Source organism: Oratosquilla oratoria, chromosome 36 (assembly GCF_046742065.1).
Source record: "Oratosquilla oratoria isolate Oo_2021 chromosome 36, ASM4674206v1, whole genome shotgun sequence".
In the NCBI taxonomy this organism is placed as follows: domain Eukaryota; kingdom Metazoa; phylum Arthropoda; class Malacostraca; order Stomatopoda; family Squillidae; genus Oratosquilla; species Oratosquilla oratoria.
The window spans coordinates 33,420,935-33,435,934 of NC_134812.1; the positions used below are offsets into that span (position 1 = coordinate 33,420,935).

The 15,000-nt window shown below is 40.1% G+C and overlaps 1 protein-coding gene across 4 annotated transcripts in view; it reads right to left on the minus strand.

Moving 5' to 3' along the window:
* Positions 1-15,000, minus strand: part of LOC143018945 (adenylate cyclase type 2-like) — a 254,319-nt gene that overhangs the window by 95,595 nt on the left and 143,724 nt on the right. For all 4 annotated transcript variants that reach the window (XM_076174554.1, XM_076174556.1, XM_076174555.1 and 1 more), the window contains exons 4-5: positions 9,334-9,624; positions 5,513-5,707 (exon numbers count right to left, since the gene is read on the minus strand). In XM_076174554.1, the coding sequence (XP_076030669.1) occupies positions 5,513-5,707; positions 9,334-9,624 (486 nt within the window). The remainder of the gene's footprint in view (positions 1-5,512; positions 5,708-9,333; positions 9,625-15,000) is intronic.

A 15,000-nucleotide genomic window follows, 5' to 3' on the forward strand; every position in this document is an offset into this window, starting at 1 on the left:
TACTGACAGCTACGGACATGCACTCCAAACGTAACAGACGTGCTAACTCCTCTCGCATGTTCAAATCAGCTAAACTCGGGATTAAACACCCATTAAATACCACTAGTATTTCATTGACTGAAGAAAATTTCTTGCCCCTCCTAGAGGAATTCAACATCAAATCCACCCCAGTCTCAGAAGTGTTATCTACATTCAAACACACGCAGTGCTCATCAGCCCAAAGGCACTGTTTCCTCGCGAGTATACAAATATACACCTACGAGTTTTTCAAGCACAAGACACCGATGTACTCTGTATGCCAGAAACTTGGCGTGTCAATGACTTTTCTCTCCTTTTAGCCATCAGCTCAACGTCAAAGAAAGGTTATACATGCATTTTGATTGTCATTGACAATAACACACCCCTCCATCTCACAATTCTTACAAACATGTGCAATTTTGAAGTATATCCCTTACGCACCACAACTTCCGACGTACCCATGGCACAGCATCCGATTGATGCATTAAATTTCAACCCGATAGACTTTCCTGATGTACAAGCATATTTGATTGCTCTTTGCAACAACTTCAGGCAAACCACTGCCACTCTAGATGAACTCCTCGGAGTTACTAACTTCATTCAGCATCATATACCCCTTCGTGAGAACTCAAAACCACGTTACATTCCCGCATACAGAATGCCACACAGTAAACGCATGATTGTAGATAACCTTATCCAAGACATGATTGCTCAGGACATCATTGAACCATCAATCAGTGAATGGAATTTCCCTCTCTTTGTTGTCCCTAAACACGATGGTTCCTTCCACCCAGTAGTAGACTTCAGGGAATTAAATAAGCTAACTATACCAGATAGACACCCCATCCCTGTATTGCAAGACCTCTTACACTCCGTCGGTGAAAACAACGTAGTGTTCACGACCTTGGACCTTATGTCGGGATATTTCCAGATTCCCCTTGCTCCAGAGTCTAGACCCCTGACAGCCTTCAGCACCCCCACAGGACACTATCACTTCAAACGACTAGCCATGGGTCTCGTTTCAGCTCCTTCAGTATTCACACGACTTATGCACACAGTCCTTGCAGGTCTCATAGGCCATTCTGTGTTTATGTACCTCGATGATGTGATCATCGCTTCGAAATCGGTTAGCGAACACTTACACACTCTTAACACTGTCTTCTCACGACTAGCAAAAGCAGGCCTCAAACTGAAGCTTAAGAAGTGCTCCTTCCTTCAGAAAGAAATACGCTTCTTAGGGCATGTCCTTAACTCACAAGGAATTTTAACCTCGCAGGACAAGGTCAAGGCAGTCATACACACACACACACACACACACACACACACACACACACACACAGAGACATATGTATATATATATATATGTATATATATGGCTGTGAGGTGGCAAAATGAAAAGTTAAGGCTATAGTATGGAGTTTTATTTAGAACCAGACGTTTCGACATACACACACATGTGTATATATATATATATATATATATATATATATGTATATATATATATGTATATATATATCATACTGTATATATGTATATACATATGTATGATATATAAACATATATATATATATATATACATATATATATATATATATATATATATATATATATATATATATGTGTGTGTGTGTGTGTGTGTAACATTACGGGAATGTTAATTGTGCTTTGGTGCCGAGGGAGTGAGGGAGACTCGAGTGAGTTTGGTGGCTTTATTCTGGTTAGCGCGAGTGTCGACCTAGGCTGGGTCGGCGGGCAGGGATCCGAGCTCTGTCCTAACCATAAAAGTGACTGCGGAGTGACCTGAGTCGCGCACCGCTCTTGACGAGTACAGAAAAGAACTGGGCTGGACACCAAAACCTGGCATCCTTATATACACACCCTGCGTACGCTACAGTAGCAAACGACCCATCTTGACCGAAACATGGGTCGGCAGGGCCTAGGTTGTGCTTTCATGAGGATACAAATGCCTGTAGTACAGGCGTAATATGGAGTTAACCTACACAAATGTAATACAAGGCCGAAGGCCAGCTATTTCTACACAACATATACATTCCTTGTCCATCCTATCTCTATAAGCCAAAATATCGCGTAGGAACCTATGTGGGGGACTCTGTTCACCACATATGTATGCCATATAAACGCGCACACACACACACACACACACACACACACACACACACACACACACACACAGATATGTATATATATATATATATATATAATGCTGTATATGAATATATACTCGTATATATATATAATATAATATGAATATATATATATATATACATATATATATATATATATATATACATATATATATATATATACGTTTGTGTATGCCCTTTGATATATTTCAAGTCTGTATTGAGTGTATATTCATATCTAAATATGTTTATGCAACCATTTCAATATGACTAAGGATGTAAAGACATGTATAAGGGATTCCTAGAGTCCGAGGGACATAGCAGCTCTATGCGTATTATAGAACAGTAAGAATTGCATCTTTCCTTCTCTTAGAGTATATACGTCATGTAAGTTCTGTAGAAAGTAAGAAAGGACGGAAGTTAGATGTTAAAAATAATTTAACAAAATGTTAACGATCTCTCTTGTCTTTTTTCGTGTTGTACTGAAGCGTTTTACTACATCGAGTTCACAAATGCAGTTCATTTCCGTAGAGTTTTATAATATTTCAGCCGTAGTTTACGCAAGTGTTGTCGATCTTCTCGTCTTCGTCCTGTTTCTTATCTCACGTGATAACATTCAGTTTCCCCTAATAGTAGACCAGCCAAACCTGGATAAAAACTCTAAATCTTTTAGGGCATTACATGTTAACAGCAGGCATGTATGTGGAATCTTTCCGGTGTGGGGGGGTAAAAAATATGTGCGTGGATTCCATCTCGAATTTATAATGTTAAAGTCGTTTTGAAGATCATCAAGGTCACTGTGGTTCAAAATTTGGTTTTTGCCTTTTTTGTAATAAGGCTCTCTTTGGTTAAATAATCCAATAAAATGACAGTTTTTTCTATTGTAAGTGAAGGTTTGGTATTTCAAAGTGTTAAGTCCACAATTAAACCGAAAATATACATATCTTTAATGTATAAGACTCAGACGTCCCAGACTTCAGATTCTGGCCAACATATATGGACATGGTACAAATTTTCCTGGATTTCTACAGTCATGAGGGATGGTAATTGGTATTCATACTTGCTGTAGTGCTGCCATGGATGACTAACTTTCACCACACGAATTACGCATATCTGTCTACCTTGCAGATATGAGAAGACTTGAGACAACAGCTGAATTCACGAATGGAAATTTTGTTGTAAATAAAAGAAGGTGGTTCAACCACATTTCTGATGATCAGGCCACTGAATGGATGAACAAAACTTACAAAACGCATCATAGGTATCACAAGGAAAGACCAATCCAAACAAGTTCTGTATTATATGGTCAGAACGATCACGCATTTCACAGGACACCAGATATCTTTTTAGTTTAGAAGATGAAGAGGAAATGACATTTTTGACCCGTTCTGATAGTGCTGTATCGCACACAAATCGTGATGTTGATGATGTGAAGAAACATGCAAAGCAATTGGAAAGATTTAAGGGTTTTAGATTACACAGTACACCGAATGAAGAAGATGAAACAGAGAAATGTACCTCTTGTAACATTAGCAACCAAAGGCATTACATCATTTGATGTGATCACTGATCTCCTCACAGCTGAGGATCGAGGCAAGCAGCATCTCATAGCTAATGTTAAACAACGGCTCATTGATGGAAGTGTACAGTGCCATGTTGCTCCTAGTAGGCACCACTCAAAAACTGTTGCATATATGTACAAAGTAGCTATTTATACTCGGCATGGTGTTCAGAAATCTATCTAGGTCGACAGAAAGCTGTTGTTGCGGTTACTGAATGCTGTAACTGCAGGTCGATCAGTGAAAATGGGTTCTATTCTCAAGCCTGGAGGTCAGATGAAGTCAACGACAAAGGGAGACCTAGTCAGTATCCTGATGCCTGGAATAAATGTACCCACAGAGGTTCCAGTTGCTGACATGAAGACCTGCGTGCTGATTGATGGACATGCACTTGTAACTCCGCCATCCAAGAAGAAGCAAGTGGTTCATCTGAACTTATATAGTCTATTCAGTCCATAAAGGCATAACATATTTGTACTGATTGAAATTATTGGAAATAAAAAAGTACCGTGTTTGTGATAAAAGCAACTTTTATTTTTTATATGCATATCAATTAAGTGTGATAATTTTCGTGAAGAATGTTACATGGCCTGCGTACATTACACTTCAAAGAACACAAACCTAAAGCCTAGAATTACCAAGCAAGCTTCGATTTCATTGAATAAGAAAATACCTGTTTTACCTAATTTTTGCTGTTTGACCTTGAAAATGACCTTGAAAGTCAAAATTTAAGATGGTATCCACCCACACTTTTTTCTTGATTCTCTGATTGATCTGACATGAATACCTGCTTTTAACAAGTAATGCCCTCAAAGATAAAAAAAGATGTTTGGCTGGTCCACTATAGACAAATGTTATAATATATACATTCATATATATATGTATATATACATGCACGCATATATAAATGAACACACACACACACACACACACACACACACACACACACACACACACACACACACACACACACACACACACACACACACACACACACATGGCGTAGAGGTAGCGTTCGCGGCCGTCACAACGGCGGTCCGGGTTCGAATCCCGCCCAGGGCTGAAATAATTTCAGTATCGTTGCGTTGCGAATCGTTACGCGAACTTACATGGGCGGAGAGTTGGGTGTATGTGTGTGCGTGTAAGGTCACAGCATTACCCATAGATCGGTCATAAATGAGCTCTGAGCTCTCTTTCGGGAGGGAAATAGCTGTCGATCACGAGTCCAAAACGTGATCTAAGAACATGGTGAATCACACACACACACACACACACACACACACACACACACACACACACACACACACACACACACATATATATATATATATATATATATATATATATATATGTACATTCAAACTTACATACACACATACATACATACTTATATACATACATACATACATACATACATACATACATACACACTTATATACACACATACATACATACGTACATACATAAACACTTATATACACACACACATACATACATACACACTTATACACACACACACATACATACATACATACATACATACATACATACATACACACATACATACATACACACATACATACATATATACATGCACACATACATACATACATACATACATACATACATGCATACATACACGCATACAAACAAACATGCATGTAATTAAACGGTGCAGCCACGCTCCGGCGGACAAAACCCAACACAAGACCGCAAACATTCCCAAGTCCTTTGATGCATGCGGAAAGGTAGAGTTCCCCCTCTCCCCTGTATGGAAATGGAAACACTTACCCCAACTGCGATGTAAGCCGGTATGACGGACTCCAGAAGCTGTTCTTGCTGTTCCTTTTCACACTGAAGCCTCACCCCGGCTTCAATCACGTCCCGCGTCGAGTTGAAAGCGTGGGCGTGGGCGTGAATCGCCTCCCAGTCTAACCACCAGCCGAGAAGGTGCGCTCCACCCACCAGCAGCAGGGAACCCGCCACCTGGAGGGTCAAGGATCGAGAGAACAATGTAGAGGAGGTATTATTGTACTTTGCTCGTCTGTGTGTATTTTCAAGCCCAGACACGCTGCAGTCGAGACTGTGCCACGCAGGCGAAGAGAATATTAGTCAGGCAGAAGGTCAGAAGAGTGGAAAGAAAAGTTTCCCCTCCACTCCAGTCTCGGAGGGGATGAAGTAACGAACTAGAGAGATATGATAGAGCATGAAACATGACACACAGATGCACATACGAACACACACACACACACACACACACACACACACACACACACACACACACACACACACACACACACACACACAAATTTGACGAAACAATAGTGTGTGCAAACACCATACATGAATTTAAAAACAAACTAGATGTTACGAGATACGAAGAGGGGTCACCACAAGCATAGCTCCCCTTCCCGTAGAATGCAACTAGGTAAAATACTAGGAAAAACACACACACACACACACACACATACACACACACACACACACACACACACACACACACACACACATAGATTGGACCAAACAATAGTGTGTGCAAACACCATACATGAATTTAAAAACAAACTAGATGTTACGAGATACGAAGACGGGTCACCACAAGCATAGCTCCCCTTCCCGTAGAATGCAACTAGGTAAAATACTAGGAAACACACACACACACACACACACACACACATAGATTGGACGAAACAATAGTGGGTGCAAACACCATACATGAATTTAAAAACAATATAGATTTTACGGGATACAAAGACGGGTCACTACGAGCATAGCTCCCCTTCCCGTAGAATACAACTAGGTAAATACTAGGAAACACACACACACACACACACACACACACACACACACACAAATTTGACGAAACAATAGTGTGTGCAAACACCATACATGAATTTAAAAACAAACTAGATGTTACGAGATACGAAGAGGGGTCACCACAAGCATAGCTCCCCTTCCCGTAGAATGCAACTAGGTAAAATACTAGGAAACACACACACACACACACACACACACACACACACACACACACACACACACACACACACACAAGCAAGTTTAATTCAGAACAGAAAACTCAAACTATATAAAAATATTTTTATGTCAAACATATACAAGAGGAAATAGGATGGCCGGATTACTTATATTTAAAAATATTTGGCAAAACACCGCACAAAAAAAAATCTACAAGTTAAAAATACATACATATAAGACTGGAATGAGACAAATACTTGAGTAGATAGGATATTTGAAATAAGACAAGTACTGGAGAGGACGAGAGACTGAAAAGGAGAAAGAAGAACATATTTAGGAGAGAAGACCCAAAGAAGAGAGAAATGACAAGCGGCGTCCCACATCCCACAAGGATTTATGATGGCACCAATTCGACCTTGCACAACGAATAAACACTCACGTAATGCCAAACTACACAATAAATTGAAATGCGGGTGACCAGCCAGTACCCTGTAATTAAATTAAGATAAAATAATTCATACCAGGAGCCAAAATTGGTAAGTGGTAACTGAGATAATATGCGGGTACTATGACGTTAGGGAATAAGACCGTCAAAGGGCAGTATGTATAATAAAGGCGAGAGGAGAAAGAGTGAATCACAACATTTACGAAGAGTTTCGATCTCTGAGTGACCCCGTGCGGGTTCCTAATACCGCTGAATGAGATCGCTGCGGGTTGTGGGTGTTTCCCTCAGCGGAATAGAATTGCCTGGCGGTAGATACAAAAATACTGATGTAAAACGCAGCGGGAAGGGTTAAATAAGATGACTCACGATTTTGCATTTGACCCTGTCGTTCCGGATGAAGTTCTTCTTAGCTGAATGAAATCGCTTGACGGCAACTATGATAAATACTAAAGTAAAAACGTAGTGAAAAGGTGACAAGACGATCTGGGTTTCCGTCGTTCTCTCACACACCGTTCCTTGACTGATGAACATAGATTTTATTTTTTGTTTATTTTAACGTTTCCTTTGACCTCTTCTCTGATATTGATTTTATTCAGTGGAACGGAAACCACTCTTGCAGCGAAAAGGCAAATAGTTTAATGAGATAACAATATTTATGAGAATTCTCAGAGAATATTCGTCACTCATGATTAGTTGTGACGACGTAGTATGTCTATCATATGGGCCATACGAATGTATATTACAACCGGATTATTCTTTGTTGTAGAATATATTTTGCACATTACAAAAAGCTAGAGTGTTCAGTTTGTTAGACTATGACTTTAGCAACGGTGACGTCCTCAGTGCCATTGAGGCACTATCGTCTGTTCTCTTGATTCACCAGTTGCAGAAGTTTAGGGGAGGGGGACGGGGGGAGGGGGAGGGGGAGGGGAAGGTGACTTGGTATTGTCTAAAAAAAAAAAAAAAAAAAAAAAAAAAAAAAAAAAAAAACGCAGACGTTGCCCCCACCTGTCTTAACTCCAGCCTGTTGCGTTGTCAGGAAAGGGTTTAAGCAAGGTGAGGCCAGACTCGTGACGTCACGTTCGGGGTGTAGGGGTGGGGAGGTACATGCGGCTTTGTGTACACCAATCAACGAAGCGGTACCAGTGGAACGCCGCGTCTGAAGAAAGACAGTGACTATTTTTACATCACCTAGCCCTTAGCGGTGTAGAAGGTGAGGAGTCTACGCCAAGAGGCGCGTAGTTGCGGCCGAAGCACTCACCTTTGCCCTATGAGCTTGGGCTGTTGGGGCAGGTAACAAACAGTCACTGCTGGAAATTGGAGAGGAGTGCGGGATTCGAACGCGTAACTAAGCGAATGCGAGACCAACATGCTTCCGATTACGTCACTAGGACACGTAGCCCTTAGTGATATATAATAAATCAGGGTGAGGTAAAGATAGGAACCAGTATCTTGAGGAAAATGTTAAAAGTGTCGAAGTGACGGAGGACCCGCGAGCGACTTCGATATCAAGAGGGACCGTCTTCGCCTCCGTCGCCGCCAGCGAACGAGGAGCGTCTCGAAGGGCACGTTGGAAAGGTCAGGGTGGACTCGATGAAAGACGTCTTCAGTCGTCATGAGGAAGACTTCGATTACATAATTTTATGTCCACATACGTTGGACTCTAATCCATTTCTTGTTTAAGGGCTTCCGCCTCCGCAGAGCACGAGAACGGATTGACTACAGCAAGAAAATTGATTCTTAGTATAAATGGGTAATTAATTAAGTTTAATCCATTTTTTATCGAAGGGATGCTAGAGGGTTAACGGAATAGACTGGTGGTAACCAGATAAAAGGGGCTACTTTTCGGTACGGGGAGTTTCCTACAGCTGACTGAAATTGTCAGGCAAAAACTAGAAAAAGGCGGATGGGTCGATGTTGATTTTAACCCTTAGAACTTAGAAAAGGGACTTATTTCAGCTGAATAAAGTCTCCTAGTGACAGAAGAAGCACTATTTCCTACTGACCAAGCAAACCACAGTTTCGGTAGCACTAGGGACGAGAATATTCCGTGATACCTGGAAACACATTGGACATAAAAGATCCAGGAGCGGACGATAAACACAAACACACACACACAAGAACAAAGTAAAAACTGGCGAAACGTTAATTAAACTGCATTATGTGGAGGAGGGAGCGAATCTACTCTACGTACCTCTTGGGGCTGCCAGACCAGATTGTCGCCGCCGCCACCGCCGCCAGCGGCGGCGGCGGCGGCGGCGGCCAGGGGAAGGAAAGATGATATGATTGCCAACGCCTGGGCGTGCAGCCGCTTCATGGGGAGCGACGTGTGGGCGGTCACGATCAGGAGCAAGGTGGGCGGCGCCAGGTGGGTCGGGGAAGACGTCGGGTGTAGGAGGCCCATGCTCACGATCAGGCTCGCTGTCATCAGCCAGAAGATGCTAGACATGATGGGCGCCACGAAAGCTATGTGTCGGGCGAGTAGCTACAAAGGGAAAAGGGGGGAACGTGGTAAAGAGAAACAGCTCCAAACAGAGTTTCTGTTTAAGTTATAAGGGGTTCAGAAATGCCTTAGACGTTATTTCTTTTTTCAAAGGATCAAATGCTGAGGACTGCAGGTCATTAGAGAACCATATGGAGGCTCTAGACGAAACTACACTTGCACTAGAGTTATGTAAACAACTTCATGAGACCTAACCTAACGTAGAGCCATTGAGATACGATTGAGAAAGAGTGTGGTCGGCATCCAGTCGGTCAGCATCTTTTCTGACTTCCATTTATTTACTTTCTGTAAGATTGTGTGTCCTCTAATTCAGGGGCTAGGCTCCCTGCTTTTCAGTCTTATTTTCATTGTTAATACATCCATTGTTGTACGTATTTCCTAACCTTAATTCACACCGATGCCGGGAGTTTCCAGGTTTCACACGTGTAAATCATAGCTGGGAGTATGCATTAATTGTTGACCCTTCGTGTCAGACATGTGGGTAAGGCATTTCTAATGATGCTAATATAAATGTACAGCAGTTATGGAAATGCGTATTTTCAGAGACATATTTCAGGGAAGATTTTCAACCTCATGCTGTGCTTAGAAAACCTTATTAACTGTTTTTTTTTCAAACACTTAAATATCTTATTTGATGACTCATCATTCACATGTTTATGCATTGCCTCTGGAGAGGAAATTTAGTTAACTTTAAAAAAGAATACACATCTATTATTGTTAAAAGAAAGAAAGAAAGAATTTTTTTTTTCCAATGAGAACTTTATATATATTACAGCATCGCAGGGACATTAGTTGATTGTAGGAGCATCATTAAAAGTGTGTGTAGCAGGTGAAAGAGCAGGATCAGGAACATCTGCTATAATGGTTGCAGGTGTTGATGCACTAGCAGTACAGTATGTAGCAGGTGACGATGTAGGAGGCATATTACAAAGGATTACAAAGGCGGAACATGCCGACAGGAGACCTTTTGGTCAATATCTAGGTCGGATGCGAAAAAAATAATAATAATGAGAAACAAATAAATGAATAAATAAATGAATAAATAATAAAAATAAATAAATAAATGCATAGGTATAGTTAGATAATAAGCAGGTAAATAGTAAATGATAATAAATTGACATAACTAATAATAAATGAGAATCAAACAAAAAATATTAAACAAACGGACAAATGATAACAAAACAAATAAACAAATGATATAAAATAAATGATAGTCATTACAGCATCTTGAGGTACAGGTGGAATAGAACTTAGTAGTCTGGCTGGTCTTTGGAATATTTCCTGCAAGATTAGCTGCTTTAATGATGCTCTTCTATAGCATAAGAACTTCGAATGCAAGATATACTGACTTATAACATCTTGAGTTGTAAATTCATTTAGTGATTCCATGAATGTTATGAATGATTCTAAATATTTTTAAGCCTCATCGCAAGTAACTATTGGTATTTCATCATTTCCATCATCATCACTGTCGTTATTTTTATCAACTTGAGTTAGAAACCATGTCTTTGATTTCATCATCTGTCACGACTTGACTTGTAGGCTTGGTTATCACAATTTAGCCATGACTCAGTATTTTCTTTGATGTTGTCAGAAATTAGAACATCTTTTACATCAGAAGCTCTAGCTGTCTTTACATAATCCAACAGTTCCTTAGCTTATTTCTTCTCGGCTCTCTTCTTGGTAATAAATCCTGCAAATTCATCTTCATCTTCTGAGTGACATATGACAGCTGGCCACTACTTCCACCAAGCTTCGATTAGTGTTGACCTTTTCACCTCTTTTCAACCTTTGGACATGTGCCAAATTTCGATTTTGATGTTGCAACTTTGGCGAAACTCCTTCAGAGTTCCCATTATGTGCACAAATTCTTCGCATGATGTCTTTGCTATATCGTCTCTTGAAATTTTCATTTACAACTGTGGTCCATCGGTTGTCTGAATAATGTAACTTTATGTCGTGTTGGAGGGAAGAAATGTTGCAAAACACATTGCCTTTTCGCAGGTCATCCACCTTTGGGTAAGCATAGCAATTGCTCAGCACACAGTCTTGCTATGCTCTGGGAATCCATTCTTCTTAAAATGTCTTTCAATGTCTGGCACAAAATGATTGTCAAACCATTCCTGAAAAATTTATTGTATCATCCAAGCATTTTTCTGAACTCTGTAAATAAAAGGGAGAGAATTAACACCCTTAAAAGCTCCCGGAAGCATGGGCTAACCTATTACAATAAATTTTAGCCGATATGTTCCTGCTGCATTATTATAACACAGAGCAGTTAACCTTTTCTTAATCTGTACCCATCTGCTTCACTCTCACCACCGTGCGCCCGAGTAGACGACGGTAGCATACGCCAAAACAGGCTTGTCTCATCGGCATTATAGATTTGCTCGGCTATTAACGGATGCTCTTCTACCAACATTGCAAACTTATCAGTATACTCTGTTGCGCTAGTTTTGTCAGCCGTTTTCTCTTCACCAGCGACAACAAGCTTTCGGATGCCATGGCAAACCTTAAAATTACGAAGTCATCCATCGGAGAAAGTAAACAACTCAGTAATTTTTATGTTCTTGTACATTTCTTTTGCTTGATCAATTATCATATAACCATGCACAGACACCCCTTTGCCATCATTTCGTTTCCTCTTGTACCACTCCCAAACTGCTTCGTCAAGCACTTCTAGCTTGGGTTTACTCAGCGTTTTTCTTTTGCATAGAAACTTGTTACATTTTGGGCCGGCATAAAACTTAAACATGTTATATTTGGCCTTAAAAATGTCCACAACAGTTGTCTCCCTAATGTTATATTTCCAACATATATCTTGTTTGGGAATACCTAGTTCTACCTTCTTGATGATTACTTTCTGTTCAATGTTTAGCACAACACGCTCACTGGTTTGAGACATTTTAATTTATTTTCGGCACAATAAAGCACAATAATCAACACAGCAGAGTAAAGGAGAAACAACCACCAAAGGTCAAACGTAAACAAACACAGAAATGTCCGCGAAAATAACAGCCGAACTGAGCGTCATAAGTCGGTAGCGGCGATCGCAGCAACTAAACAACTACTCGACGGTCGGATGTTTGGACAAATCCAAATTCTATCCGACTTGGGACATTAAAAAAAAAGTCGGATGTTTTGACTAGTCGGATGTTCGAATGTCGGATAAAACGAATTTTACTGTGATATAAGGGTCTGAAATCCTCAGTATAAAATAAATCTGTTTAATGTCCTACAAGTATTCTCTTCTAAAAGGTGTTTGAAGCCACGTATGTAGTGAGTTATTACAAGGAATAATGCATTCAGCTGGTGATGCTATTCAGATGGTGTGCCTTTTTCATTCTGTATTGGTCTTTCACGTTTGTGTAGTTATAAACGGGTCTACAAATCCAACCTCAGTCATAGGAAAAATAATAGAAAACAATTATGAATAATGGCATTGAACGTTCTTTTAGAAAGAAATTGTCCAATGAATGAGAGCCACTATGGCTTGAGTCCTAAGGACTCTTTTGTATTTAACTTGAATTTCGTTACAGTCATCTCAAACTACGACAAAGCATTTGATCCTACTCGAGAGAATGATCACTAAACTTATCTTATGGAAGAAGAAGTAACATTCTGAGCTGGGTTAGCAGTTGGTTGAAAAATTGTAAATAGCGAGTTGTTCCGATTCAGGATCGTGCGGGTGGGGGTGTGGGGGTGGGCGGGCTGGGGGTGCCCGAGCACCTGCCCCTTTACCCTGTGCCCCAAAAATGCCCTTCACAAAAATATATGAAAATGAATGAAAAATTATTTCTCACAGTTCTTTTTTTTTCATCCTCTTACCACTAAAAAATTATAAGATAGAAAATGGTGTTGCACCCTACCAGATAGTTGCCAAATACGAATAATACAAAAGAGTGAAGTGCTCAATTTCCAGCTCAAAGCACCCGCCCCTTGCAATGTCTGTGCACGCTCTGTTCTGATTGGCAAAACTTTTATGTGGAATGATGTTACGAGCGGAGTTCCTCAGGGTTCAGTCCCTGGGTCATTATTGTTCACAGTATATATCAATGAAATAAATCATGTAATGAATGTACTGTATTCAGATTTACTGATAACGCCAAGATTTAGACAACCTACCATGGTGATCTGGAAGTGGCAAATGAAATGCAACCCAAGTGGAAATCTATACACACAGACGTGAAGATAATACCTAATAATTTTTTTTTCTTTCAATTGCAACCAAAATGGAGAGTGAAAAGGATCTTGGAATAATTATCATAAACGACTTTAAATCGTCTAAGCACTGCATTTCTGCCTCAGAGAAAGCAAATACGGTTTTCTGACTGATATTTTTTTTTCTTACCTCAGATAAACCAAATATTTCTTATTCGACAGCCCACATACTGTTTCCTAATGTTCCCTGAACCTCACGAAAGACATTGACAGTTTGGAAAGGGTACAATGACAAGCTACGAAATCCATACCAAAAATCAGAAGCGTATGAAAATAGCCTGAGAATTAAAGACACCCGAAGAAAAAAAAAAGTGGGGACTCGGAGGGGACCTGACATGAGTATTCAAAATTTCAGAAAGAGACTTGTACCTGACAACACTCCCCTCTCTGACACCGTCTCCTCCTCCTCCTCCACGATGTAAAGCTGCTTCTCTTCTTCAGGTTTGTAGTCAGAGAAGCAACTGTTATATAGCAGGCATTCATTGGCAGGGCGTGCCTTATGACTGAATGCCTATGACCAGTCTTTAAAATATGTGGTCACGTGACACGAGAGGTCTCTCTCTCTCTCTCTTTCTCTTTTCTCTCTCGCTCATACGATTATTTCTGGACCCCTTTAAGCTAACCTGCCTCTTTACTTCTGCTGTGCACTTCCTGATGAGAAGTTTCCTTTTCGTACCAATTGTTTTGCTTTAGGACAAATTATAGGGCTCAGAATGATTAGCTTTACATTGGCATTATTGTCCTTCTTCTCTACCCTGACCATTATATCCGTACTGGAGTATATACTAATTTCACTACATAAGAAAATAATACATAATCGTGATGGGTGTTATACATTTAATTGACACTATGACACTCCACTGGACATTTACTAGATTAACCCTTTTGCTGGAAATGGCGACTCCTAAGCTGAATGGAATCATTTGGTGTTAGTTATAATAAAACTTCTAAATCGAGTTACATTAACGAAAAGGTTGGTAAGGACTTATGCTAACCTATAGCCAAAATCTTGAAATAGGGAAGGGGTATGAAGATATTTGCAGAAACCACTGGGAAATGAAATAAATGGTGACGGAGCGTTTTCGCCCATTTAAGACATAAAAAAGTGAATATATATATATATATATATATATATAT